At 40.5% G+C, this 27,576-nt stretch overlaps 2 protein-coding genes across 2 annotated transcripts in view; both read right to left on the reverse strand.

Moving 5' to 3' along the window:
• The window catches only part of cpt1cb (carnitine palmitoyltransferase 1Cb), a gene marked incomplete in the record, with an annotated part of 56,655 nt that extends 35,603 nt beyond the window's left edge, over positions 1 to 21,052 (reverse strand). Inside the window, 1 exon segment of the mRNA XM_036148528.1 lies at positions 21,019 to 21,052.
• Positions 1,200 to 27,299, reverse strand: LOC118566339 (carnitine O-palmitoyltransferase 1, liver isoform-like). Its single transcript, XM_036148084.1, has 13 exons — positions 27,199 to 27,299; positions 20,910 to 21,052; positions 13,126 to 13,265; positions 10,751 to 10,928; positions 10,441 to 10,542; positions 10,139 to 10,276; positions 9,710 to 9,787; positions 9,270 to 9,377; positions 5,727 to 5,814; positions 2,577 to 2,772; positions 2,194 to 2,382; positions 1,847 to 1,952; positions 1,200 to 1,349 (listed from the first exon to the last, which is right to left on the reverse strand). Exons 2-13 carry the CDS (start codon positions 21,048 to 21,050, stop codon positions 1,200 to 1,202), a joined length of 1,614 nt encoding a protein of 537 aa, XP_036003977.1. The 5' UTR covers positions 21,051 to 21,052; positions 27,199 to 27,299.
• Between the last annotated feature and the right edge of the window lie 277 nt (positions 27,300 to 27,576).

Consider the following 27,576-nt stretch of genomic DNA (forward strand, 5'->3'; position numbering starts at 1 on the left):
AAGTTGTCTTGAATAAAAGAAAAGGTTTTCAAAATAGCAGAAGTTCTCAATTCCTCTAAAACAGTTTCATGAGTCATGGATGTCTGGAGAGATTATGTAACGGGTGTTTCTGACTGGGGTTGCATTCAGAAAATGAAACGATTCCTTTCCCAGGTCCCGGATATAATTTTCATCATTTATTTCAAAGATGTTGACACAAACTGTCTGCATCTTCTACACATAGCGGCGCTGCTGCCTTTGGGATGCACACAATGATGTCAGACTAATAACAAGCTCAATTATTTCCAGTTTTAGTGAATAACACTGCATGTGCTTCTTGGCACAATCACGCCTCCCCCACATGAAAGTGATGTGGACCAGACCACTGCTTGTGCAGGGCAGTTAAATGAGCCCGCCTTCACCAGCTTCCCCACACAAGAAAAAAAAGTTAGGAATTTGGACAACAGCACTGACTCCCTAAAGTCTGGCCATTACAATAATGAATGTTTACAGAACTCAACTAATGTTAGACTAGTTTACAAAAATCCTGGATCTAATTGTAATAAATGTGTCTCTATGTAGTTGAGCTCAGACAGTTACCCTGTAGTAGGCCAGCTGTAAGCTGATCTGTATGAAAGCGTCTGGGCTGATCTTGCACTTCTTGATGCGACCCTTTCCGAAATCCCTGACGGAAAGATGTGGCAGTCCACATCTTCTGCCAAAGCCTGGGCAAACAGCCAGAGAGCTGCAACCTGAGCTGAACCTAACAGAAAGAGTAAAAGGAAATCAGACAGGTTTTATGATCAAACATAGCAAGTTTACTGAGCCAAGAGAATTAAATATATATAGCAGGACTCAGTACTTTAAAAAGTACAAAGTCTAAATCTAATGATGGGCTGTGCAATAATTTCCTTATCATTAGGAAATCATCCTAATGATCACTGACATACCAAGAAATTAAACAACACCAAAGCCTGAAAGCTATTCTGGTCTGAAATGTGTTGTTTAGTTTGTTCCAGTGAGAATGAATATGCATGTTCTGCAGCCTGAGAGCTCCTTCTGTTACCAAAACAACCATTCCTGTCCTGCTATAGTCTAAGTAAAACTATTTCAAATTCCCTATTTAATAAAATAAATCTAAATCTGTGGCTGCAACATAAAATCTGACACAAAGTTCAAGATGTAGTGAATACTTTTGCGAGTGTTTGCTAACAAACGTATCAAACGCGTCCTGCAGGAAGGAGTGCTGTTACCTCTGGAGAGATTTCCCACACAAGCCTCTGAGGCCGAGGCAGCGAGAGATCCACTTCTCCTTTACAGTGTCCGTCCTCAGTGTAGCCCAGCTGGAAGGCGTCTGTCGCGAGGGTGTACTGAAGAAAAACACGACACTGGGCTGATCAAGTAGCTTTGGTCAGGAGACACAGCAACTTTGACTCTGAACACCAAACTGCACCCTAAATAACGGACACTCTGCCAGTGTCTCTATTCCAAAGAAAACACAGCATTTTGAAAATAAAATAGTTTTGAATGTGACTTTCACAGTACGCAGAGTACAAAAGCATGCAACTGTTTTGGCAATCTCCTTGGCAACCAATCAAAATCAAGCCATTTTGTAAAGTAAAAATGAATACAAAATAGATGATGCACGGTAACCATTATCAGAATTGACTACTCAAGTTATCCGGCCCTCTTTTTTTGAAGAGCTTCAATTGTAACCAGAGTTCAGAATAATTTGTAAACTTTATCTTTCCAGGCCATGATACCTGGTTCCATTCTGATGAGAACAAACGTCTGTGTTACAAAACCACTGTTGCCTTCTCAAGCAAAACTTCTTAAGCATTCCACAGCTAAAGTAAGATGTACACACCTCCCAAAGATGAGCCACTGTTGGTGCATCGGCCCAGGAGTGCTCTGCATTCAGGCCGTTCTTCCCATTTTTGTAGATCACAATGGAGAAAGATTTATCAAACCACCTAACAGAGGAAAAATGTAACAGGGAAAAATAGCACAGGTCGATATTAGCTTGGTAACAGTAACTTTAAGTTGGACGACCAGAGAAATGACTCAGAAAATGCTATGAAATATATGGCCGAACATTAAATAGATTTCATTAGGAGAGCTCTGCAGAGCTTGACTGCATGCTGGTGATTTATACCGTGATATGCATTTTAGGTCATACCGCACCGCCCTAGTTATTTCCTTCTTAAAGCTCACCTGTCGTAACATTTGCCATGAAGTAAAGACTTGGCGTAGCGATCCAGGTTTCCGGCAGGGTCGTCTCCCTTCATACCCTGCTCTTCATCATCCAGCGTTATGAAGAACGCCGCCTTCTCAATGGCATCCAGGGACTTTTTATTCAGACCAGAGCTGAAAAACTGCTGCCGCATCTGAGCCCAAGGGACCCTTTTGGAGGGGGTGAACACAAACATAATAATAATCATTTTAATTCAAATCACCAATTCATACACATTATTCTCATACATATTTCAGTAGTGAGAGCAATTCGTTCTAAAGTCAATCATATGAAGTTTTAAGTTACAATTAAAACTGTTTGGTCACACTCTCATGTGCACCAACAGATGGTGCACAGCTGCTACCTTTCTCCAGCAGTGAGAGCTCCCAGTTTTTCCTCTCCGGGAAATGGTGGTGAAGGGTCATCCAGGATTCGCTGGATCTGGTATTCGATTTCTCTGGGAGACAGCAGGCGACCTGCCCGGTACACCCATAGTCTGAAATAGCGTCCTCTGTGGTATACAGCCACAAACTCACTGTCCTGCCAGTGTTGGAGCACATCTGTAAAGGACAGGAAATGGATTCAATGTGGTATTTGCTTTTTGCATATACAACATGTGCACACTCTTCACCTGCTTATTCTTTATAATTTCTCATTTCAAGGAGCAATAAGCAAAGTAACATTATTTTAGAAAGAAAGAACTAAAAAATTGTTATGCAAAGAACTAAAGGTATATTTTTAGATGGACTATGGTATGACGTCACACACCATGTCTCTGTGTTGTTCTCCAGTTTGTTTTTTACAAAGCTGTGATGGCTTCTGATGCATGCCACTCAGGGCTTAGCCCCTCCCTGCCCTTAAAATGTGTTAGCCCACAGACGATTAGGACCCATTATTACCACACAAGAAGCAACAGTCTTTGGCAAAGAAGTTGTCAGATAAAGAAAGAGACAAAACGAGGATTAAGATTGGCCTCGCATTTCTGAGGTGGAGAGCATTTGGAGAGCAGAAACAGCTCCAGTTTGACTTGGAGCTAGATTTTCTCCTCCAGACAGGTGAGTAACAGCATGAAGACAGATGCTCCTTTTTGTTGCTGTCACAGTCTTGTTAGAGAAAACAGGCTTAAATCGGAGGCAACCGGACTTTCGTTAAGTTCTTTCTGAAATGTTTCAACGCCTATCCAGGAGTCGTTGTCAATTCTGGCGGCTCGCACTTGAGCAACTTGTAGCTGGTGAACTGCTGCTTTTTAGGGACATGGAGGCCCATCCTCCTAGGCGCATTCTAAATCAGATCCAAATCCATACTTGGTGTGAGTGGAGTACTTGGTCACCTGAATGATGATGAGCTTGCTGATGTAATCTCTTTGGAATGAGTTGGAGGACCGAGCTGTAAACAATGGGGAGTTGGAAGTGCAATCCTCCCCTTCTGTTTAGTGATGGCTTTTCTCTTTTGACTAAGATGACACTCCTCCTTCAAACCATCTGATCTGTCCAAAATCCAATAACTCAGTGTAATGCTACAAGTGTATCATGTGGGTTATTGGTTAGAGTTTGACCAGCAAAGAGCCAAGCGTTGCTGTTATGTGAGGCAGGTAGACGGTACGTCAGCCAACAGAGTTCACTGCAGCCTGGCGGGCTTGTGAGTTGCTGATCCTCACGTACATTCAGGGCATTCTTTCTTTGACAAAAAATGTAAAATTGAAGAGGATAAGTGCTTAGATTTGTGATATAGAGAGAGGTGTGTTGTGTCTTGTTTTGGTCAACAGACGGTGCTTAACTAGCCCATCTAGTGGTGAAATTGCGCTTATTGTTCCTTTAAATCAGCCTTTAAATTACAATGTGGTGTCTGTGCAAGGCTGAACTGCACATAGAAGGGAGGGCTCAGCATGTAACGTTTTATGTGTACACTTGAATGTGTCTGTGTAAGGTGAAGCGGATCAGTTGGAGAACCGGCAGACTTCATATGACCAGTAATGTCTTTTAAAAGAGGCAGAGTACCTATAGATGGACTATGTATAACCGTCACACGCTATCTCTCTGCGTTGTTGTCTTATCTCGTTTACATGGCCAGGCCGGCCGCGCATGCTCGTATGTGCACTTGAACAGTTCACACTCAGGGCTTACTCCGTCCCTGCCAATAAAATGCCATTGCCAGGCACAAAATGGCAGAGAGCACGCCCATCAGATCAAAACATTCTCTTGCTAACAGCATTATAAAGTTAGGAGTTATGACATGTTCTTCAGAAAGGTGATGCTGTTCTGCTGTGTAGTTATCCTTTGCAAATAGGCTTGATACATATCTGGTTTTGGTCTACAGAGAGTGCTCAAGCTCTATCTAGTGGTGAATTCGTACGAGAGGTAGAGGGGTTATTTGAAGGAGGGCTAATAAGGGCTCTAATGCCCCCAATGTGGTAGAGAAGCCTCCCTCTTCTCTGCTCCTTTTATGTGCTGTACCATTTATTAGTTGTTTTATTTTTCTTAATAATACGTGTAACGTGTAACATTATATAACCTAATTAAACAAAGATATAATTTTACTCAAAGTACAAAATGCATACAGTTTTAGGCATTCAGTTCTTAATTACTGAAATATTCATACTTATAACAGGACAAAATATGAGAGTCCAAGAAAGCTCCAGGATGAGGCTCTGTGTTATATTTTAAAGTTAACATTTTTTGATATTTAATAGTGTTTAAAGCCTCATAATGTGAGTGTTAAGACTGCACTAATGGGTCCCATGCTCAATGGAGAACAACAGACAGTGTAAAATGCTTTAATTCATTAATTTTTTAGCAGGACAAATGAAAATTATTTGTTCATAACTAGAACAAAAGCCTGGAAAGATGGCAGTAAAACGAATGGTTCTTGAAAGTAGGATCATGTTTAGAGAATCAGGTATAATCAAATGTTTGGAAAGCTCGACATTATTAAAATAAATACATTTGTTGTTAATTTTTTTACTAATATTTAAGAAAATCAACTTTATACCAGTTTCCTTTTTTGAAATGTGACAAATTACACCCATGGAGCCGCAGCAGGGAAACACTTTGATGAGTGTAAAATGTAGAAAGGTCATTTATGTTGGTGTGAAAAGAGGCACATTCATTTGACCCATAGTAAAACATAGTTTCTTTATGTTTAAGAAAAACTTTTGTCAGACTGAGCAGAAATAAGCAGAATGATAATTAGCAGAAATTAAGATTTCTCTAAATATCTTAAAAGCTGTCATCTTTGTTAGCAAAATGTTTTACATCAATAGTAAACTCTGTTTCTTAATATTTCCTTTAACCACTAACAAATGATTAAAACTAAAGTAAAGTTATTGAAAACCTTTTCGTTAGATTCTAAATCATTTGCACTTATAGTTAAAATCCAGTCAAGACAAAGAACTGATACAACATGTCCTATATCATTACAAATGAGGCAGCTGATCTTGTGAAAATGAAACAATTTTGGGCCTAGGCTACTAATGTTTCCAGACCTTAAAAGTGCTCCTGCTCTGCGTGTTTATTACCTGTCTCAACTCCTGGTGTTCGAGTGGTGTTGAACATCCTCTCACATTGTGCTGCACACAGAGGAATCACAGTACCTGGAACGCGACTCTGAAACAGAATCATGAAAACATCCTTTAGCTTTTATAAATCTCTATGCTTCTCGATTATTTTCTTTTAGCAACATTTCTTAAAGCCCTGAAAATGAGTTAGTTTCCAAAGGAAGTTACACATCTTAACAGTGTCAAGTAAATTGGGTTATTGTGGTTACTAAACTTCTACTATCACACTTGTATCCTAGAACTCAGTTGGTGGCCCGCCAATTATGAGCCCCAGTCGGAAAAAAGATCTGACATTTTCCCAGTTGATGAACGGATCATGCCTGAGCACTAATAGTTAGCAATATCAACATTCTTCTGTGTGGATGTTGTTACTTGAAGAGGAGGACTAAAGTTAGCTAGTGTCAGTACCAATAAGGTTTTAAAAATTCAGTCTTAGAAGAAGAAAATGCAGTGATATTATGAGCAGAGCTAGATTTTGGAGGTGGGTGGTTATTTTATGAAAGAAATATTGTTTCAGTAGAATCTGACCTTTATTAAACATTGGATTTATAACACTGAATTCTTATCCTGTGAAATGTATGCACTTAATGTATACGATTATGTATTTTAATATTCATTAGCAAAAAATTGCCATGCAAAATGCCAGCTGCAGAAATTTGCCTGTAAATGTGTTGACCTTCTGTGACTCAAGCTGAAGCATCCAGCACTCGATTGAGTTAAGTAGCTTTTAGCCAATCAAAATATGCTCATTTGATCCAATGACACACAAGTGCATTTCCACATGGAAAGACTCACATAGACACAAAAGGCAATTAGACAGATCTATTGGCATAAATCAGAAACATTTTTGAGGCTTGGACCCTGGCAGAAGATGTAAAAGCTGCAAATGGCTCTGAGCTTGAATGTTCAATTTTAGGATTAGGATTAGTGAAGTCTTTCCCCAGGGGTCCAGACACTGGTGGTGGAGGCCAAAGGAGAGGAGGAGCCTGAGAGCATGAAGGAGGAGATGAGGGGGAGGTGGGTTAAAGCTCAGCTGAAGAGCAGGATTTCCATGGACGGAGGGCATTTAAGCAAAGTCTTGTAGGATGACTGGCTGAGGTAAGAGGAGGACTTGATACAGATTGGCTGGATCATAGGCGCATGATGAGACAGAAGGGGAACAGGTGAGTTTTCCAGTCTGAATTTACGTCTCTCCATTAGGCAAAGGTCCATCTATTAATATTTAGCTGGTTAGTGGCTAACAGTTAAAAAACTGGTTCCCCAGGCGTGCTCCAATGGCGCAGGGGTAGTGAACATGACTCAGATACGGAGGCCTTAGTCCTCGACATGGCTGACCTACGTTTGATTACGGCCTGAGGTCTTTGGCCACATGTCTTCCCCCTCACTCAAACTCCCTTTCCTGTCAGCCTACAGTGAAAAAAATTGCCATTAGTGCCACAGGATTACAGTTTTTATTGATTGCTTTGACCTGTTTGAAGAAACTGGCTACCTCTCAGTTTTCATCATCACCATCTAAACAGAGCAAAAGACTCCTCTTGCTAATGAGTTAAACCATTCTCATTGGTTTGACGCATTTTCCCCGCCCTTTTGCAAAACAGTTAACACAGATGTCATTCATGCAGTCCAAACTCCATTGCTTTAGCTGTGGTAGCCAAACAGAAACCATATGTTCCAAGCTCTTAGAAACTTCTTGATCAGAATGAAATCACTGAAGCACTTCTTCACACAACTTTTCAATTTGCAATCTGTTTGCAGGCCTTAAAAGGTGCCATGTTGTGTGTTGTTTTTGCAAGCATGGATGGTCTAAGGCAGATGAGAGTCAGAGTAAGAAGTAGAGGGCTCAGGGGAAGAGGAGCCTGAGGAAAAGTCTGTTTGCGAGGTGGAAGTGTAGCTGGAATGGCTCAAGTTGCAGATAAAATTTGGGCAACTGTGATTGATCATGTGGTAAATCATGGTCTTTCCCTTAGAGGGGCGGGACAAAGAGGCCAACCTGTTCTCAATAGAAACATGGTTACATCTATTGTAAGAGTTTTTCGACTGGAGAACAGGTATTGCTGCTATACAGTATATGCAGATATTTCTGTATCTATTCCTATAGAGGAATTCTTCAGTGCATGGAGATGGAAGGTATATGATCACTGCTCCTATGACCAGAAGCTCTTGCTCAATGCAATGACTGCTGCTGCCCACAATATAGATGCAGAGGCATGTCAAGGATGGATCAGGCATGCAAGAAGATTTTTCCCTAGATGCATTGCAAGGGAAAATATTGAGTGTGATGTAGATGAGGCCATTTATTCCTTATACTTATAAGGAATAAATGATTTTTCACCACTAAGTGGGTTTTGAGCACTGTCTGTAGACCAAAACAAGTTGTGTTACAAGCCACACCTCTCCACCCCCTCCCCCCTTTCCACTCCCCCTCTTACCACCTTGTATGCACATATTTGCAAATTATATTTACACAGCAAAACAGCCTCACAATTCTGAGGAACATATCTAGTGAAGAAGTAAAGAACCCATAATTTTATAATGCTGTTAGTAAGAGGTTATTTTGATCTGCTGGATGTGCGCTGCTTCAACACTATACTACTCTGACGGTGGCGTTTTAGGGCAGGGAGTGGCTAAACCCTGCATGCCAGCTGTTCACATGGACGTACATGCACGCATGGCCGGCCCAGCTATGTAAACAAGAGACTGGAGAACAACACAGAAAATGCAGTGTGACTACGTACCATAGTCCATCTGAAAAGACACCTTTTAGTTCTTCTCGCCACTATTTTTTAGTTATTTCTATCTAAAATAATGAAATTTCGCTTATCGCTCTTTTAAAGTGTTGCTGAAGTATTCATATTACAGGTTCGTTGACCTTCTTCATGTACCTTGAAAGGTAGTGAAGTGGTGCCAGAAACGTTTGGATCTCTATTTCTAAAAAAACGTCTGATTCTTGTATTCTGATTATTTCACCACTTAATTCTTACTGTGTAGTGTTGGTACCTCTTTGATTTGGTTCTTTTGGTACTGTTTGGGTATTATGTAAATTGTGCCTGATTTAGAAATGTTAAAAAATGTATCAAATCTATCAAAGACTAATGGCTGCAAGTGTTATTACACTTCACATACAAACACAGACAAACACACACACACACACACCTCTTCTACTGTGCTTTTTCCCTGCTTTCTGTTTTAGCTGTACTGTCAGAAAGGTCTTGTTACTGAAAAGTGCTATATAAATAAACTTACCTTACCTGTCTTGTTCTTTTGAGCTTTTAGTGTCTGTATGTCAAGTGCCTGTTTTACAGCAACTGCTCTTACATACAGTGTACTTCACCTAAGCCCTTAATATAAACAATGATCACTCTCAGCAGGAAGGATAGAGAAAACAGCTCTTCTTATATTACAATTCTGAAAAACAAATTTGACTTCCCAAACATCTGACCAGTCAGAGCTATATTTAAAAATCTGAAAATAAGCTGTTTGGTCCAACAATGTGTATATTCTCACCGGTGTGAGCTCCTCCCTGTTTACTTTGCGTCTGTAGAGCATGAGAGCAGTAATAGTGTTTCCTGCTCGAGCTGCCTGCACTGATGTTGGCGTCACGTAGAGGAAGTCCTGTAGGGAAAAGATAGGCAGATAGGCACTGGAGCTTGGGCTTGTTGAGACCAGGCCTAACACTGATTAAAACTACATTTTACAGAAGGAAACCGTAAAAGTAATAAGCTATTTGAAATGTGGAGTATATAAGGAACTTGTCACATCTGTCTGTTTTAAAGGATGTTTAATATCTTTTTTTTTTTCAATGCTATTTTTCATTTCTATGTTAACATTATGAGGCTTTAAGTCAATAAAAGTGACTTAGTGACACTGATTTAGAACTGGCTTTGTTTTTTTATCATTTCTGTACAACAAAGCTATAAACAGGTGGTGCTGCAGGAGATTCTTACCATGCCATAATAGTTACTGTTGACCATTATTGGCCCTCGGCTTCTCAAGTAGACATATTCCTCCCACCAGTCACTTACCTGGAACACAAACCACATATCTGTTAGTTTTCTTCTTTTTCCCCAAAATTATACAGAAACAAGCAATTCTACAGAAGAAACCTTTAGACTTTAACAATTGTGAGTGATGACTTATCCAACTAGTGCTTCCAATGTATTTCATATGTTCTATACAATGCTGGATAATCCCTGGTTTGTCAATTATACTAGATCAAATCACAAATACAAATAAACATTAGCCTTGCAGACAGTAACTCAGCAAGAAACCAAGATATAAATGTAAGAAAGAAAGGGATTAACAACTGAAGCAAGATGCTTTGCACACTAAAGAATTTGCATTTTCTCATTTAATGTCTGAATCAAATTATTTACATAGTTGGTGGCCCACAGAGCTTTGAGTTTGAGGTAGCGCTGCAGCCGGTGTCCCAGGGTCGACTCAAACTCATCGGCCAACTTTGTCATCCGCTCAAACTCTGAATCCGTCAGCAGAGGGCGCACTGACTCTAGATACTGAGAGATGAACAGGCAGTTAGTAGGAAGACAAAAACAGGTAATCCAGCGGTGTTGATATATTCGATTTTGTGGCTGTAATGTGATACAAAAAGGAAAATTTACGAGGGTATGAATACCTTTGCCAGGTACAGTAGATATCATATATGATGAAGAAGACTTACCCTGCTCAGTGTGTCTTGTATGGCTGGAACAGGAAGGTGAGGAAGTGAGGTCTGGTAGCTGTACAGCAAAGGCTTCTTTCTTGAAAATAACCTCATCAGACTCTGATAAGAATAAAGAATCCAGGGTGTATCACATAAAATAACTCAGCTTATGAAGAGAACAGTTTATTTTACAGATTTTAAATTCAAATCTACTGTATCACAAATTTGTTAATAAATTACAAAAAATGTGAACAAAAAACATTGTCAAGAACGCAAATGAGAGCGGCCACAGCAGGGCGCAGTGACGCTGAGAAGCAACTTGTCTTACCACCCAGACTTTGGTGGTGTTGGAAACTCTCCCATGCTGCTCGAACATCCAGTGGTGGTAGGAGAGCAGCAGCTTCAGGCAGAAGCGGAGCGCCAGGATGAGGGAGAGCCACAGCAGAGTGCTGAACACCAGAGCTGACACCATGGTTTGACCCTGACTGCTGAGGGAAACATGGAGACTACAGAGAAAAACAAGAAAACAAATCATCACAAAGCTTGTTCTTGAACGAATTCTGACAGACCAAATCAAATCTGATCAAACCACATACAACTCTCCTGTTCAAATCTGGCTGTGAAAAAATAAGACTCGAAAAGAGCAACAGCACCATCTGGTGGTTAAAACGGGTAGTCAATTTACAATGTAGAATCAAAGATTAGTAAAACAAGGCTTTATATTTGTTAAAAGAACCACCATTTATAACCAAACAAACACAAAAAAGAAAAAAAGAAGCATAGATTTAATGACTTCGGACACAACCTGATAAATCGCAACATAATTAGGAGCCGGCTGATACTTTCACACCAAATACTTTTGACTTTGCTTCTACTCTGACCCTTTAAATTGAAAAGACTATCTTTAACCTTTGTCTCAAATTTATAAAGAACCAACAAATATTTCTGAATACTAATATAATAACAAATGCAGCTTTTAGATGTTTTTTTTTTCTTCAATTCTTCTTAGAATAATTATATTGCAGGCCTAATTCCAAAACAGAATGACACTAAAGGTACCAGAAATATAACTTTGTCTTCTTTGTTTAAGTTCCTAATATATATAAGAATAAGAATATAGAATAATATATTTACGGGGTAAACTGTATTGATTCCTGGCTGGTTTATTGTAACTTCTCCTAAGCCCAGATGTAAAACAAGAGAGAACAAATCGCTAAATTAATACATTTAAGTATGTGAAACATGTGGACTTTAAACTACAGTTGAAAGGCGACTGTCTGGTAATTTAATCTTGGGGCCTGGAAAAGTTTTAACTTTGATGTGAACCCAGGAACGATTACAACTTGGCTTTAACCTCTGACGGATCGCTCTGCAATTGCTTACCTTGCAATGTTAAGGTTTGGAGTAAGATTTCCAGTTTCTTGATGATTCAGAAAGATTTTTCCTCTGATTATTCTGTCTGCGCGGCATGTCTGGGAGCTTTAGGCCTGAACTGTAACAAAGTCACTGCATCCATGCTGGCAGATAGCGGCGCCAGAATCATGCATAAAGAAATCAACTTGAATCCAACGTTTGTTTCTGTACAATTGGATAAATAACTCAGCTAACTATTTCCATGATCTGTTAGTCATGTAGCAGCAGGTCTGTACCTTCACTGTTGGTTAACCGGGAGATCATTTTCAGAATTTTTAAACATCTGTTTTATTGTATTCTATTATGGATCACTTTTTCATTATTTTCTCTATTTACTAGCTGTTTAATTTGTTTTGAATAACGTCTAGTGTGAAAAGCAACGTCAGCAGGGATTCCCAGACGTTTCTGAAGCTCAGCTGCTTTTGCTGCTTGTTCTGGCTCACAAAAACGCCTTCCAGCAATACCTTAAAAGTGATTTATTATTAATCTAGGACTGACAGGCATATTTGGTCAAATCACTTGTGTGAGACTCAAAATCCAAAGTTTAGGGCTTGGACTTGATTTAGGACTTGTGTGTGTTTACTTGGGACTTGACTCAAGATTGGGGTGGAACCACTGGAGACTTACTTGTTGCTTCCAAAAGAAAAAAGTGGAGAAGTAACTGACCCCTTACTAATTTCAGCTGTTTTTGTTTCTTAAAGGTCAAACAAATATAAATACAAGACAAAGATAACCCAAAGAATACAAGGTGCAGTTTTCAAATCAATATGTCACTTATTAGGGGAACCTGGCACCATGTAAGTACCCATCCACCTGCTAACCATAATAACTAGTGTGCAACTATCAGCAACTGTCTTTTACGCCACCGCGGAGGAGCACAGAGACGTAAAAGCTCGTGGGAGAATAACCCAGGAGCACTTGAGCTCATAAACTGAAGGCTGGAATCAGCATTTTCTGCTAGAAAGCAGAAATCACGATGTAATCACGTTTTGTTTTTGGTCTACAGCAACTTGAGCGGGTCCTGAAGAAGTACAACAGTCCCGGGGTATCAAACTTACGCCACCACCGTTGAATGTTGGTAGGATCCTCTTTTTCTAAAATGCATGGCTAGTTTTTTGCCAGGTGTAACACAATGCACACTTTTTCAGTAACACCGCCTTTGTTTGTATATAGGAAGTCCAGTCATGGTAGTGTGTGCATTCTGTAGTATACCCTGTATTTCTACATTGACACTGTCTTTGTTACTTTTTTTGGTGGTTTGTTAAACCAACACATCCAGGGCTTGCCTACCTTAATGGAAGATGCTGCTGGATCTTTGCGATGAGCCCCATGCTGGGATCCGACTGCATATACATGGTAGCCAGGATCCCTACGGCAACAAAGAGCCACGAGGACGGGCTAGCAGGATACACTCCCTTTATGACACTGTTCTGTAACAACAGAAGAAGAAAAGACCTCGCATGATTGCACCAAATCCACATCATTTCTTTATATTAGCATTTCATGTTTCCTCATCTAAAATTGACTGTTTACACACTTGATCTCCTGCACCTTGAGGGCATGAGGTGTTAGTCTGTAAACCATCTCAACTTCTGACAAGTGATTGTATCAAAGGATTTTCATCAAATGCCGTTTCTGTAAATCTAATATAAATGTAAGTAACTGTGTAGGGGACTGTTATGCAACTTGTCTAAAGATAGCCTAGCCTGCTAATACATGGATGCCAAGTGTGGTTATCCGCTATGGAGACAGAAAGCAACAGGCAAAAAGAACAGAGACAGAGATCTAAAGTTTTAAAGGTATAGGGACACTTTAAATTTAACAGACATGGAAACAGTGCAGCGAGCTGTCTGGTAGGGATGTCATGAGACGAGACAAGGATTGGAGTAATGAGTGACTCGCTGGTGCGTCGGTGGTCCTCGGTGTCCGGGGATGGGTGCTCGGCCAGGCGCCGGCTCACTCCTGGCGGCTGCTTCGCGGGGCCTGATCCCCCATGGCTCTGTCGTTTGGTTTCTTCTTGCCTGCCGGGGGCGGTGCACCCATGAGGCCCATGGCTGGAGGCAGAGTCCACAGGCTCCTCGCCAGAGCTTCCGGTGGCTTCGGTGTTGTGACTATTGGGGGCTTTCCTGGGCCCCCCTCTCCTCTTCCCTTGGGTGGGGGAAACAGATTTCCTGTGTTGGCCCCTCTTGGGCACCTTTACTTTACGGGTCTTTGGCTCTTCACAACCACTATTGAGCATTTTTCTCATGGATAAACCTTTCATACACAAGCGCACTTTTCACAAACACCGTTTCACAAATACAGGTGCTTGGATCCAGGTACTTACAGACTCACTTCTATACACAAAACCCCTATTATTATCTTTAGCTGTCTTCACACATTTTGTATTAAATAATAAACTATATTCTTATAGTATTAAGGTATTGGTTGTTTGTACCTGTAATACCTCATCGGTTATTTTTGATGCTCTTTTTATATCTCTCTTGGCAGGTGTAGAAGCAGACTAAGGGTGTCATATTGCCCTTTCCCTTTCCTCTCCTCGTTTTCTTTCACATTTTCTCCGTTTAAGCATTTTGTCTCAACTGTTTCTCCCCTTTTTTCCCCTTTAACTTCCCTGTTTTGTGTCCATTTAACATGAAACTGTCCCAGCATAAAATCTAGTAAAGCTTCTTGTATGTATAAATCAAGCGGAGCACTATGGCGAAACCAATAAGGCTCCACTTGTGAAAGTAAAACCTCTTGGGCTCTTTTTGGCATTTAGATAACAATTCTTAATGCTGCATTGCCAGGCAAGACAATAAAAGCTGCTTATTGACACAGATGCACATTTTTTCTTGCTTTTCTTGCAAATCAAATTAAACTCAAACAATTTTGCAGTTAAGAAATGGATAAACATTTCCAGATGTACAGAGCTGGTAGAACCAGACCCTCAAAGACTTGCAGCTGCTAGTCTGCAAATGCTGGTATCGTCGGCTCAACCTGCTGACCTAGACCCTATTTGACCCAAGGCTAGTCCTAGTTTATCAACTTTAACCAATGAGTGCTATAGTTAATCAGATAAACCTGAAAGGCCCCAGCAGAATTGACACCTTTGTATCCTACTCCAGGGAGTTTACATATACTCTGGCTGGAAATAAATGTCCCAATCAAGCTTACTAGAGTGGGTGGGATTTAAAATAAAAAATAGGAAAAAAATAGAACAGAGAACAAATAAAAATAAAATATAAAACCTACACGGCTGCTCTGGATATAAGACACATGGAAATGAGAAGAGATTTATGAGTGAACAGGATGGGGGAACCTGTTGAGAGCAGAGCCAGAATCACTAGAACTCCAGCAAGAAGGGCTACTGTGTCTTTTTCTTTGTAGCAAGAGCGTTTTTTTTTCTCATCTCTCTTTAAGTTCTGTATTTCTTTACAGAAAACACCCTCTTTGTCTCCTACAGGACCAACGGTGTGACTCCGGGAGGGTGCCAAAAATAATGCACCTTAAAATTTCCGCACATGCCTTTATTTTATTACCCAATCAAGAACCAAAAACTTTTTTAAAGGATGGAAGGACACTTACCAAAAAAAAAAAAATCCAAGAGATGCAGTTTTTGAGTAAAAAGAATGTGATCAAAACAGGACAAAAATTAATAAAGGTTAAAAAGAACAGATACAAAAATCAGGTTATAAAAGACTGACAAAGATTCAAAAGCTTCTTCTTCAGGTATTTCTAAAAGGCAGAGATGAACAAAGACAAAAAAAAGCTTCGGTCTCGCCCTGCAGAGGGATCCCACTCCGTAGTGGGTGGGATCCCCGAATCTCTCACGCCCCCCAAAAAACTTCAAGCAGCGAAATCTATGAAAAGGTAAAAAGGAAATCTGAAAAGCTCCACAACCCTAGCTCCTAGCAATGCTCTAAACATACATGAGTACCAACATGATTAACATATAAAGAGGGGTTTAATACACTAATGATACTGTGAAGAAAAGAAGCAGAGTCTCTAAGGTGAGCAGGGCGTGGCGGGTGTCTTTGTTACACTGCAGGCCATATATGGACTTCCTTTTCGCTGAGCTCTCTCTTCCACTGTCCTCTTGGATCCAGGTTGCAGAACGTTCCAGTTTGCCCTGGAATGAGCCCGGACTCCCCCACATGATGGCCTCTCGTGTCCGTAGACTCCCTCTCTCTCTCCCTGAGTGGCATCAGGTGGAACTGAAGGACCTGGACCCGGGGAGCTGACCTCTGACCCTGTGCCTCCTTTCCACAGCAGAGGCTTACGCATTTCTTCTGAATCTTGCGTTTCAGCATTGAAACCTCCAGCAGAAAGCTGACAAGTGACGTTTCTTTTAAATTTCCACATGTCGGAGTATTCAACCGGGCGGCCTGAAAATAAATGCCTGCCACCCATTCTTTTTGATCTGTAAAGAATTTGGAAAAGCCACTCATTATTTTCCCTCCATTCCTCCACCGGGTGCAACGTTTTCCGATCACATCTAAAGCGACAAAACGTGGACGAGTCAAAGGGATGTAAATCACTTTGCAAGGCCCCGTAGCAGGCAAGAAGAACCCAAACGGCAGACATGACACCCTCTGGGCGACCACACGCCCTGCAGAGTTCAGGAGGTGCTCATGGCAGACTACTGTGCATGCTAAGCTGTTGAACATTATAAAACAGCTTCACCACTGACCAGACAGCATTTTATTAAGTATCCAGCTGCTGTATTTTTGGGACTTTTACAGATTCATGTTTGTGAACTGACACCATTCCTCAGAGTCTTCTGGCCTTCTCTCTTCCTGTTCACAAATCACATTCCTGCACACCGCTGTAAAGCCTGACACACCTGCACGGGTACTGACAAGTCGTGATTACATCTTAGGAACAAGGGCATTTCTTACTTAGTCGGGCGAAGGTATGAAAAACACACTAAAGTCCGATCTCACTTTAAGCTCTGTTTTCCATTAGTGGCGGCCTGTTTTTCTGTGGGCAGAAATCAAACATATTTCCTTTAATCTTGTATGTATTAGTCAGTTTGTCAGTAGTTTATACAGATCTTTCTAAACTCAATCACAAATCCTGCACATGGTTTTCCTCATGTCGTTAGAGGGCCAGTGTGGCTCTAAACTCCATGGCCCATAACAAAGCTGGGATTGCAATTTCATCTACAGCCTAATTGACTTCAAATTCACATCATAACGTCCTTTACAGCAAGTCATGCTTTAAGTTACCTGTGCAAATTGGAGGCAACTGGACTTACGCTCAGTTCTTTCTGAAAGCGCTCCACCATCACACACAAACGGTAAAAAACAAGAAACACCTACAGTTAAAAACTGACGGACATTGTCGAAGAAATTCACAGTATGGAAAGACTTTTTACGGTAAGGGTGCAACAAGCAAAATTCGAAGATTTTGAGGAAAAATGGACAATGTATATTAATGCTAATTGACCAACTGTTCGGTGTACGTTGTATTGTTTGTTATAGTTTGTATCTTTAAAAATAAAGCAGAAGGGCCCATTAGATTAGACATACTGTAGGACAACGTGGGGCTAGCCTGAGACAAACAACTTCCACCTCGTCTTGGATTGTCCATTTATTCACCTGAACTGAAACTGTAGAACACTGTGTGCTGTATTTTAGGTTAAAGTATGATTTAATTACAAATTGAAAATACTGATTAAGACATTGCTATCAGTGGCCTGCTGTAAAGAAACTTAAAGAATGGGTAAAAACTGTAAAAGGAAACATATAGCATGGAGAATGCTAAATATAGCCTTTTTTAGTGGGAATTGACAAACTATATCCAGAGTTGGGTAAATACGGCTTTAGAAGGTAAAAACCTGCCTAGTTTTTTAACCAGGTGATTTTAAACCACTGGTCTCAAACTCAGATACGTGAGGGCTGGTGTCCTGCAACCTTTAGATGCGTCCTTTTGCCCTACACAGCTGAATCAAATGGCTAAACCACATCACTAGCAAGCAGCCAAGCTCAGAGCTCAGCTAATGAGCACAAACTGCAGTCGGGTATGTTGGAACAGAGAGGCATCTAAAGGGTGCGGGAGTTTAATGCCAGCTTCACACTGACAGCGTTCGTTGTCCGCTCCGTTCTTCCACTGCAAAATGTGTCATACGGCGATGCAAACTGGATCCACGTATGATCCGTTCACGCTTCCAGAAAGCCACGCCCATCTCTCCCCTTTATTTTGAAATAACACTAGATTTGCTTTACACTTCCTGCCTGGCTTATCTGGTTTTTATAAATTATATACTTGATCCATATCTCTGACCGCTGACGAAGGAGGGCTCTCTGTCATGCCGTAGCACCACAGAGCTGGTGGGAAATAACACGTTGACTAGAATGGCTTTTATTTCTGACGGAGCTGATTATGCACAGATGGAGTCTGTGTGAATACGGGGTAAGGCCACTGGTTTAAACTTTAGTCGCTGTCCCCAAGTCTGAGAAGCCCAGATTAAAGGCGCTGGTTCAGTCAACATTTCTTTCTTAATCATCACTGTAGCTGAAGGAGAAACCGTGCTATGCCCAAACAGCAGACTTAGTGATAAATGGGAGCTCTCACATAACACTTTTTGTCTGTTTCACTTTTTTAACTTCAGCAGAACTTAGAATTCCAAACTTTAGCTACGAACAAAACTTCCAGCATGTGTTCAGGTTTAAAGCAACGCTGTATTCGTTCGGCACAGAAGACAAAGGGCCGTGCTGAAAATGTGTATCACCGTCAAATGATCTGTTACATTGTTACTGTTGTTATCTCCTTCAAATGTGAGTGAACCCATTAACATTTTGGATGGAGAACATCTGTAGAGAACCTCTGGCGACCGGCCCAGGGTGTACGCCACCGCTTGCCCAATGAGTGCTGGAGATAAGTTAGAATGAGTGGATGGATGAAAACCTGTACCAAAAACCACTGATACAATTTTATAAAGCCAAACTCTTTTCTGCTAAAATCTGTGGCAAATGTCTTGGAACAATCTGGTTGTCTCTTAACTGTAAAGGTGATGACCTTGATGCCCCAAACTGAATTTATTGTTATGGTAAAATGTAGTGTCGGTGCCTCGTTTTGCACCCTGGTCATTTTGTATTCTTGAGGTAAAAAAAAAATTTATAATACAACAACATGATGTGATATACTATTTTTTGTATTTACACCAAAATGTAAAAACAAAAATGCATAGCGTGATTTTATTGCTGTTATTTAAAACAGAAAAGCAACAAGTATCACTGTTGCTAAAATACTACAATATATTGATTATTATCATTAGAATAATGAAAGGAATAACATTTGTTTCTTGTTTGATTGTAAAAAAAAACCATTTAAGAGACTGTAATATTCTGAGTTCTGTTCTGGTTTATGTTAGTTTTAGTTTTCCTTCTCTCTCCTGTCTTTTATCTGGCTGTTTTTGAGTTCTGTCTTGTCTGGATTCTTGTTTACTGTTTTAGTTATGTTGTCAGAAGCTTCTTAGTTTAGGTTTGAATTTTTGATCTGTTCTTGTTTTGAGCCTCTGCACTGATGTCTGGTCTAATTACTTACTCTGCACACCTGCCTGACTCCACCCCTGCTGCAATCACCTCTCACCGGCTTCACCTGATTCCACCTCCATATAAACTGTTGGGACCAGACATCAGTGCCAGGTTGTCTTGTTGAATGTCGGTGAGTCTCCTCCTGCAAATTTCTGTTTGTTGGTTTGCTTTTGGATTTTTGACCCCCTGTTTTCCAGAAACCTGAGCCATTCAGTCCTGCCTGTTCCTGCCCTGCTCGTCCGTCTATTTTTATACCGTCTTTTGGTTCGACGGTCTCTTTTGGATTTTTCCCTGTTTGTTTTTGATTTTGTTATTAAAGAGCCTTTCCTTTGAACAAACCTCTGCTGGTCTGGTTGAATTCTGGGTCCCCAGCCTCTGATCATTACAGAGACAACTGTTAAATGTAGCTTTAGTTCGAAAGGGAATGTGCTTAGTGTTACATTATTAGGAGGAGAATCACAAAAAAGGGACAGTATTCTTTACAATGACTCATTGTAAAGAATACTGTCCCTCATTGTCAATGAGCCTCTAACCAGCTTAGATCAGGTAGTGAACATTTAAGGCTTTTTGCTCGGGAGAAAACCTGTAGTTGGCTGCTTTTATCATTTGTTTTTGTAGCTTTCTAGTGGCAGTTCTAAAGCAGCATTTCTTAAACAACAGTGAAGAGTGGACTTCCTTCAGTCGCCACACTTTTCAGCCAGCTGGCCGTTAATGTGCAGCAACAGGTGGGGGTGGCAGCGCCGTTACTCTACGGTTCATACAGCCAGAGAAATGTTGGTCACCCTCTCCATTGTCTTTAAAATGAATTCAAACCATAGCAACAGTATTGGAGAAGAGTTTTTGTTTAGTTTTGGTACCATACCTTTAAAACCTGGTGTACATCTCGTATGAAAAAAAAAAAAAATAGGGATGCACCGATATCAATATTTGGGCCAATATAGATATCTGATATTAACATTGCCGTTATATATCCGATAATTGATATTTACCAATGTGTGTGTGTCGTTTACGTTTCAGGGATGATGAATTTTTACACAATTTTGTACCGATACTGACACGCTGCTTTTCGTGCATCTCTTTCGACAGTGAAAAATGACCACACTGCTGACATTGCATCTCTGCTTCATTTAAAAACCCCACAATCCTGGCTGCAATGCATTACTGACACAGGACCAAAAACAAACTTGTGACCAACCCCATCCCCTCCTCCTCCTGAAACACAGGCACAGAGGGCAACTCGATGGAAATAAACACAGATGTCAATATCAGCCCGGTTTTATTTATCGGACCGATTCCGATATGTTAAAAAAATGACTGGCCGATGCTGATGTTAATGCCGATATATTGTCCATCCATCATTTTTTAGTTATTATTTTGTCTCAATTCCAAGCTCATCCAGTGGGGCATCTGCGCCAAACTGAACGACATTTCATAAAGACACTTAAAAGGAACTTAGTTACAAAAATGAGACGGACTCGCATGTGACGGATGAAGACGTAACCTTCCATGAAAACTTCCACTGCACGCCACCAGGAAATGAGGGAACACGCTCACCTTCATTCGGCTGACTCGCTTCTTCCAGGATCGGACTCCGGACAGGTAGATCTGGTTGAGGGCCTGATAGGACAGCTGCAGGTCAATGCCCTCTGGTGTGATGGTGAACTGGAACGCTACCGCCTGATGAGCCTCCGCCATTGCTGTCGAACACAAGACGACGGTGAAACCTCGCGTTTAAGCTTTGTTTTGGCAAATGGCTGGTTTACATCAAAAAGTAAACAGGAAAAAGTAGTAGTCTGATGTTAAACCTCCTCTAAAAGTTATTTCTGAGCTCTAATTTCTCAATTAAATTTTCAGACCCGAGCAAGGGGAGCGCCAAGCAGTCAGTCACTGGCTGCAGGGAGGACGGAGACGAATGGCCGACACTCATCAACGGAACCTCCCTTCAAACATTTGAACCATTTATTTGAATAGAGGGGAGGCATAATCCAAGCAGACGTTGGCTGACAACACAGTACGAGATTCCCCTCCCTTTCATTTTATAACCACAGACGTCAACGTATTTTATAGAGATTGTCATGTGATAGGCCAAACCCGCGCACGGAAGCTGTCGGGCGGAACGACCATGGTGAATGATTTTCTAAACGTCTTTTGAATAAACAGAAACAGGCACGTTGTGTTCAGTGTTCAGTTTTCCTCCACGTTGGACGTGGAGGAACACTCAACCTCTCCTCATCCCTTGTGAGGCGCCTTTATTTCAGTGTTCATACAGCATAAGGCAAGTTAAATTCAAGACTTTTTAAGACCTTTTAATGCCACTTGAAATAAAAAGTTAAGACCAACTTCACGATAAAACAAGACAAACCTGGTTGCGACAACTTCACCAAAATGTTTATTTTAACATAAAACCATTATTTTCTGGCCCAGTAGACATGTTTAAAATTTTGCAAAACTTTCCATATAGAAAGAAAGCTAAAAAACACACGCAAATACAACTACTGAACTGAATTCACAAACTTTGTTTTGTTCCCAACTAAAATAAACTATAAATCAGTTTTAAAAACCACAACATAACCAGTGCCAACTGTTTTTCGCAGCTATGATACGGCCGCAAAAGTTTATATTGGTTCCACTATCGGGACGGAACTAATAATGGTTACAATGAGCCGTTTGGTAAATTTAAAAAAAATATAATTGTGTCAATTATTTTACCGTTTGGTAAGGATTACAAAAATAAAATCCTATTTATGACCTGGTAACAATTTTAAGACCTAAGAAAGACTGATTTAAGACATTTTAATGCCAATTAAGGCCTTAGTTTTGTAATACAGAATTCAATGCCTTTTACGACTTTTTAAGGATCCGCCGGAACCCTGTATTTTTCGAGCACATTTTAGTAAGAGGACCTTTTCAAAGTGCCGCAGACAAATAGAACGTGAGAAAAGATGGACGCTTGGGGAACCCTGTGTGTGATTTTTGTGTTCCCTGGTATAAAGCTACCAACAGACACAAAGTGCCTGTCCTTTAAGTAGGATTTAAAGCAGCCCAGTGCTGTCCCAGAGAGGCCGGCCCAGTTTTCCAGGCGCTCCGGTCAAACAGGGTGATCGGCAGCCTTGGTGTCTGTCAATAGAAATGCTGAAGTCTCCCACAAGAATTTAACAATCGTAAATGGCTGTTAAAATCATTGAAAAGATTTCTTTTGGACTTTAGAGGCCTGCAAACATGCAGAAAGAGTCAGATTTGACAGAAATACCTTCTTTTTTTTTACACTTTAGTGAATCTAATGTTTTAGTGAGTTTCATTCTCCTCTCCTTTGCTCTCAAAGCTGTAGTTGAGCGGCGTGGACGCTGCCGTTCGATCTTCCAGGACCACCTGATGGAAACAATTCTCCGTTTGTTTCTCTCTATGCAGCCATGCGACTGATTGCCACCCATCTCCCGCGCCTCACAGTCGCTGCACTGTGGGTATGTGAACGTGGGGGCGGGGGTGCCCGAGTTAACTGCCTGGTGGATTTTACAAGTGTCCAAACAGTAGCTGCTGACAGAAATGCACTGTGTTCTCTAGAAGAAATTACCGCTGAACTGTTCTGCTGCTCTTTCTCAAATGCCCCCCCCCCCCTCATGTTATTGTGAAATGCTGCAATATACCAATCAAGGCTTCTTCAATAACCCCAAATGCTCAGCGAGCCTTCCTGCAGGGTGGATCTTCCAACACAAACAGATGCTAGCTTTAAAAATGACATTCTTTGTGAGACCTTCAATGTTATCTATATTTTCCTTGTGTCCTTTGTGTCGTGCTACACAGTTTGGTCTGATGAAGTCACGTTTCACCCCACGAGATCTAGGCAAAAAGAGCACAGACATAACACTCTTCATATTTTATTTTATCAATCCTGATTCAGCAGACAAGACATTTAAAAGAAAAGCTAAATATTGGAGTTCTGTGACTTCTCTTTGAAAAGGCCTTCAGGGTGATTCAGGACAGCTTCCTATCCCTGCTGAATGAAAGCCACCTATATTTAACCTGTCTCTTCAATCGGACTGTCAAGTTAGGGACCTTTGAAACAGATTTTTATTTTAAAAGGACAAAAAAAACTATTTCCAAACTATGTAATCCAGATTAAATCATTTGAATTTATTCCTTTTTTTTCCCTTTATGCTATAGCAGTTCATTAAACACCCTGAGACTGCAGAACAATCAATGCAAAGTAACGTGCATTACCGTAAGTGAACGGAAACAGTAAAGATGTCCGCTTATTGATGAAAGGTTTAGATTCATTGGATAATACCACATCTTTAACATTCACAAGACACAGTTCTCTGTCTAATTGGGGAAATCTTTGTTATGCCATTCATTAAACTGTGACCATTATAGTTTCTCAGAAAAAAAAATGAACTAAGTAGATTTCTACTTAGTTTAGGCGCTATTCTTAAAAGATAACTTTTAAGAATAGCGCCTAAATCATTTCTACAAATCCAGCGGGCAGCGACAGATTTTCCGAACCACTTTCAGTACGTTTTCAGAATCAGCCGTAGTCTTTCATCCTAATGGAGACAAACTCCATCTCAGCTGTCGCTCAGGAGAAAACAGAACCAGACATAAAATCCATAGAAACTGAGATTGGTGCTGAAGGGCGTGAGCTGAGACACGTAGGGTGAGGTTGTGTGTAGACATATATTACGGCTGTGTTAGGAAGATTACTTTGGTTCAGACGATAGCTGTTATATCAGTTTCAACAGTGAGATCATTGAATCTTTTTTTATTTAAGAAAATTTAATCTTCTTTGATAAATAAATTGGTTACGATAAAAGCGTTCCTTGTTAAAACTTCTGGGATGATTTGAAGGTGTGGTGTTGTCACAAATTTCATTCATAGTGGTCTTAAAAGGTCTTAAAATAAACCTGCAAGAAAATACATTGATGCTTCTAGTTGTAACGTGACAAAAATGTGAAAAGGCCTTGCACGTGTTCAGCATCTGCGCTAATGGCCGTACATTAGCCCTTTGTTGTAAGTACAACAGTTATCTCTAGCCGTGACATCCTTCCTGTTCATCTGGTCCTGAACCCTGTGTGACTTCTATCTGGCCTTCCTGATGATATCAAAACACAATCATGTCACGCACAAAAAAAAAAAAAAGACGCTTTTAGTTGTTGACCTGTTGAGTTATCGTGCAAGATATGATATTCTACCCTTCTGCGTCAGGACAACTACTGTATTTTTTGGACTATAAGGCGCACTTAGAATCCAGTGTGCCTTATATATGATTAGCGTTGTGCTTTCTGACTGATTTTACGTGGTACAATGCGCTCTAAAATCTGTTAAAATGTGTAAGTATGACTTTGGTTAGCAACGAAGCCGCTCCGCTCGATGGATATTCAGAGCTTCACGGTACACTGGGTCACTACCTGATGGGACCCCTGAGCTGTCTACAAGACTGCCTGACTGTAATGTTGAAACTAGAAGTGTATTCATGCCTGAGCCTGGAGTACGCGCTAGCAACAACAAACCTAGTAAGTTAATTCAATATAAAAGTTCTATTTATTTTGGGTTTATGTTAGAAACAGGGCAGTGTGGTCCAGCTACTCTGTCCTCCATGCAGAGACGGATAGAGAGCTGTGGACGCAGAGGGGCGCACTGCAAAAAGGGAACCAAAAGTAAGTAAAATCTTCTTGAAATTTGTGTATTTTTCCTTGATTTCAGCAGCTAAATAAGACTGTTTGCCAATGGAATGAGTATTTTTACCCCTAAAATAAGATAATTAGATATTCTGCACTTGAAAAAAGATGATGGAGATGAATTGTTCTAATTTTAAGTTCAAAAATCGTATTCACTTGGGAAGAATATGTAATGCGCCATAAAGTCCAGTGCACCTTTTGTTCCAAAAAGCGCGGTACTTTAGAGATACTTGGCACGGTTAGATAATGCATTTTCTGATAGTGTGTCCCTTATATCAGGTCTGGAATCTGAGATAGAACCTATCTGTCTCCAGTTCCCATGCGCTCTAGTAAAAGCTTTTTTTCCCAAAGAAACATGAGCACTGTGCACTGCAAAATGATGTGACACATTTCATCACGTCATGACTACGACTTCTGTATATTTTCTTAGATACACGACTTCAATAAATTCAAATATATAATTAAATGCCGTCACTGGATGCAGTTTGGTAATAATACATTAAAAGAAATCACACTTCTTCAGTGTCGTCCTCCGTTGCTCTCTAACATACCTGACGTTCACAGAACAAAGTGGCCACACAGTCACAGTCAACTTACTAATTAGGCAGCTTTTGAAGCTGCTTTATTGCACTGGGTGTAATATTCAGTATTGGAGTAAAGCGGGCTTAATACTAATGCGCGGCAAGTAATTTGTGAAATATTTTTTTGAAAAAAAGTGCAGTTTTCTTTCCATTGTGTGCCACATAAAACCCCAACACACTATATCAGTGGCGGTTCTAGACCAAATTTACCTGGTGGGGGGGCAGATGCCTTTTCATGGCTGCAAAGAAGAAAAGAATGACACAAACAAAACAAAAAAACATGGCAATATTTTATCAGTTAATATATTAAGTGAGCCAGAGCCACTTGCAGCTTTGGAACTGCCGGTAGATCTAGCAGATAAAAAACTGTGATCCTATTTTTAAATGATTGTTAAAGTAAAACTGTGAAGGTAAATAAAATTGGTTTAGGGAAACCATCAGTTACGGTTTCAGTGCCAGCTCATATCAACATATTAAGTATCGTATCTTCAGAACAGGGGCCAGGACTAGTTTTACAGAGCCACTAGCCCCTGTTGGCCCCTGTCTAGAACCGCCCATGCACTATATAGAAATTTGTGGTTGTTACATGACAGAATGAGAGAGAAAAAGGGGTTTACATTGGAAGCTAGTTGATCTGTTTTATTTGTTCACCTTGCGTGGTTTCATTTTGTGTGTTTATTTAAAATTAAACTGTTTGCTACATAAACATGTACTAAGTTGTGTAGCTAAATCATCCGTCCATCTGCGCGTGCTATTGTTAAAGCAATGACGCCAGACTGGTTGTGCAGGCTCGAGCACAAAAGAAGTTAGGACGAGCTAAGCACTGGTGGTGGGAGGGAACTCACGTGCTAGGCGCGCGCGGACAGTTTTGAGCGTCGTTATTTGGTAACTAACAAATAGAGGATGTATTTCAGCTGGGCCGTACAGACGGCTAAACTAGCTTCATTATTGGGCAAAAGCATCACAACCATAACTCGCCATCTCCCTCGCTGTGACTCGTCACATTCTAAAATGTTCGAGCAGACTTTTGGTTTAATAAAGCCCTAAATATAGAAGAAGTTTGCCTCTACGTTTACACACTGGCCACAACGGCCAACAAACTGGCCCAACAAGTCAGACTTGCGTAACTTCAGCACCACTCCTTCAGAAGCGACAGCGACCCAAAGTAGTCGGTGTTTTCTAAAGCCACGCGCGTAGTTGGAACGTGATCAAAGTCAGATGGCTTTCGCTAGCAAGGAGCCACTGGAATCTGACATCATTTAGGGACTGACAGGCAGACCGACCAACATCGCCCACACAGACAAAGAGCAGGAACTGAGCTTTCATAAGCAAAACAAAAGCAATTCAGGCAATATCCGCGCGTTAACGGTAAACCAAAAGCATCGGTCCGTGGCGGTAAGATAATATAGTAGTAACGTAGTAAAAGCGCTAATTCAACACACTGAGAACCACTCAGCACCAGCGCTGCGCAGAGACGCACAATAGCGGACCAAAACGAAAAGAAAAGAAGATACATTACTTAGTAAAAAAATAAAAAAATAACAACTAACGAATGGATTCGACGGGAGAAGATAAAACACACACAATTACCTGCAACGGCTTTTCCTGCTGATCTTGAACGATGGAAACAGATGTAGAAAACGCCTGCTTTCGCCCCTCCCCATTCACGAGCACATTACACGTGAGCGACTCTTTACAAACAGTTCCAGCCAATGGGCGAAACGCAGCTCTACGTCACGTTCTTCCTTTTTTGGGAGCAATACGCCCCTTTTTGATTCACAACACACAGACAATTATATTAATAATAATAATAATAATAATAATAATAATAATAATAATAATAATAATAATTATTATTATTATTATTATTATTATTATTATTATTATTATTAATAATAATAATAATAATAATAATAATAATAATATTATTACTATCATTATTATCATAATCATCATCATCAGTGTGAA

This window comes from Fundulus heteroclitus, chromosome 16 (genome assembly GCF_011125445.2).
Source record: "Fundulus heteroclitus isolate FHET01 chromosome 16, MU-UCD_Fhet_4.1, whole genome shotgun sequence".
Classification (NCBI taxonomy): domain Eukaryota; kingdom Metazoa; phylum Chordata; class Actinopteri; order Cyprinodontiformes; family Fundulidae; genus Fundulus; species Fundulus heteroclitus.

Excerpts from the sequence above, each read along its gene's own strand:
- LOC118566339 (XM_036148084.1), bottom strand. The coding sequence starts at position 21,050 with ATGGCGGAGGCTCATCAGGCGGTAGCGTTCCAGTTCACCATCACACCA. Across the intron at positions 9,788-10,138 it reads CTCTGTGGGCCACCAACTAT|GTAAGTGACTGGTGGGAGGA; the intron begins GTAAATAATTTG and ends TTTGTGTTCCAG. Across the intron at positions 9,378-9,709 it reads ACAGTAACTATTATGGCATG|GACTTCCTCTACGTGACGCC; the intron begins GTAAGAATCTCC and ends TTTTCCCTACAG.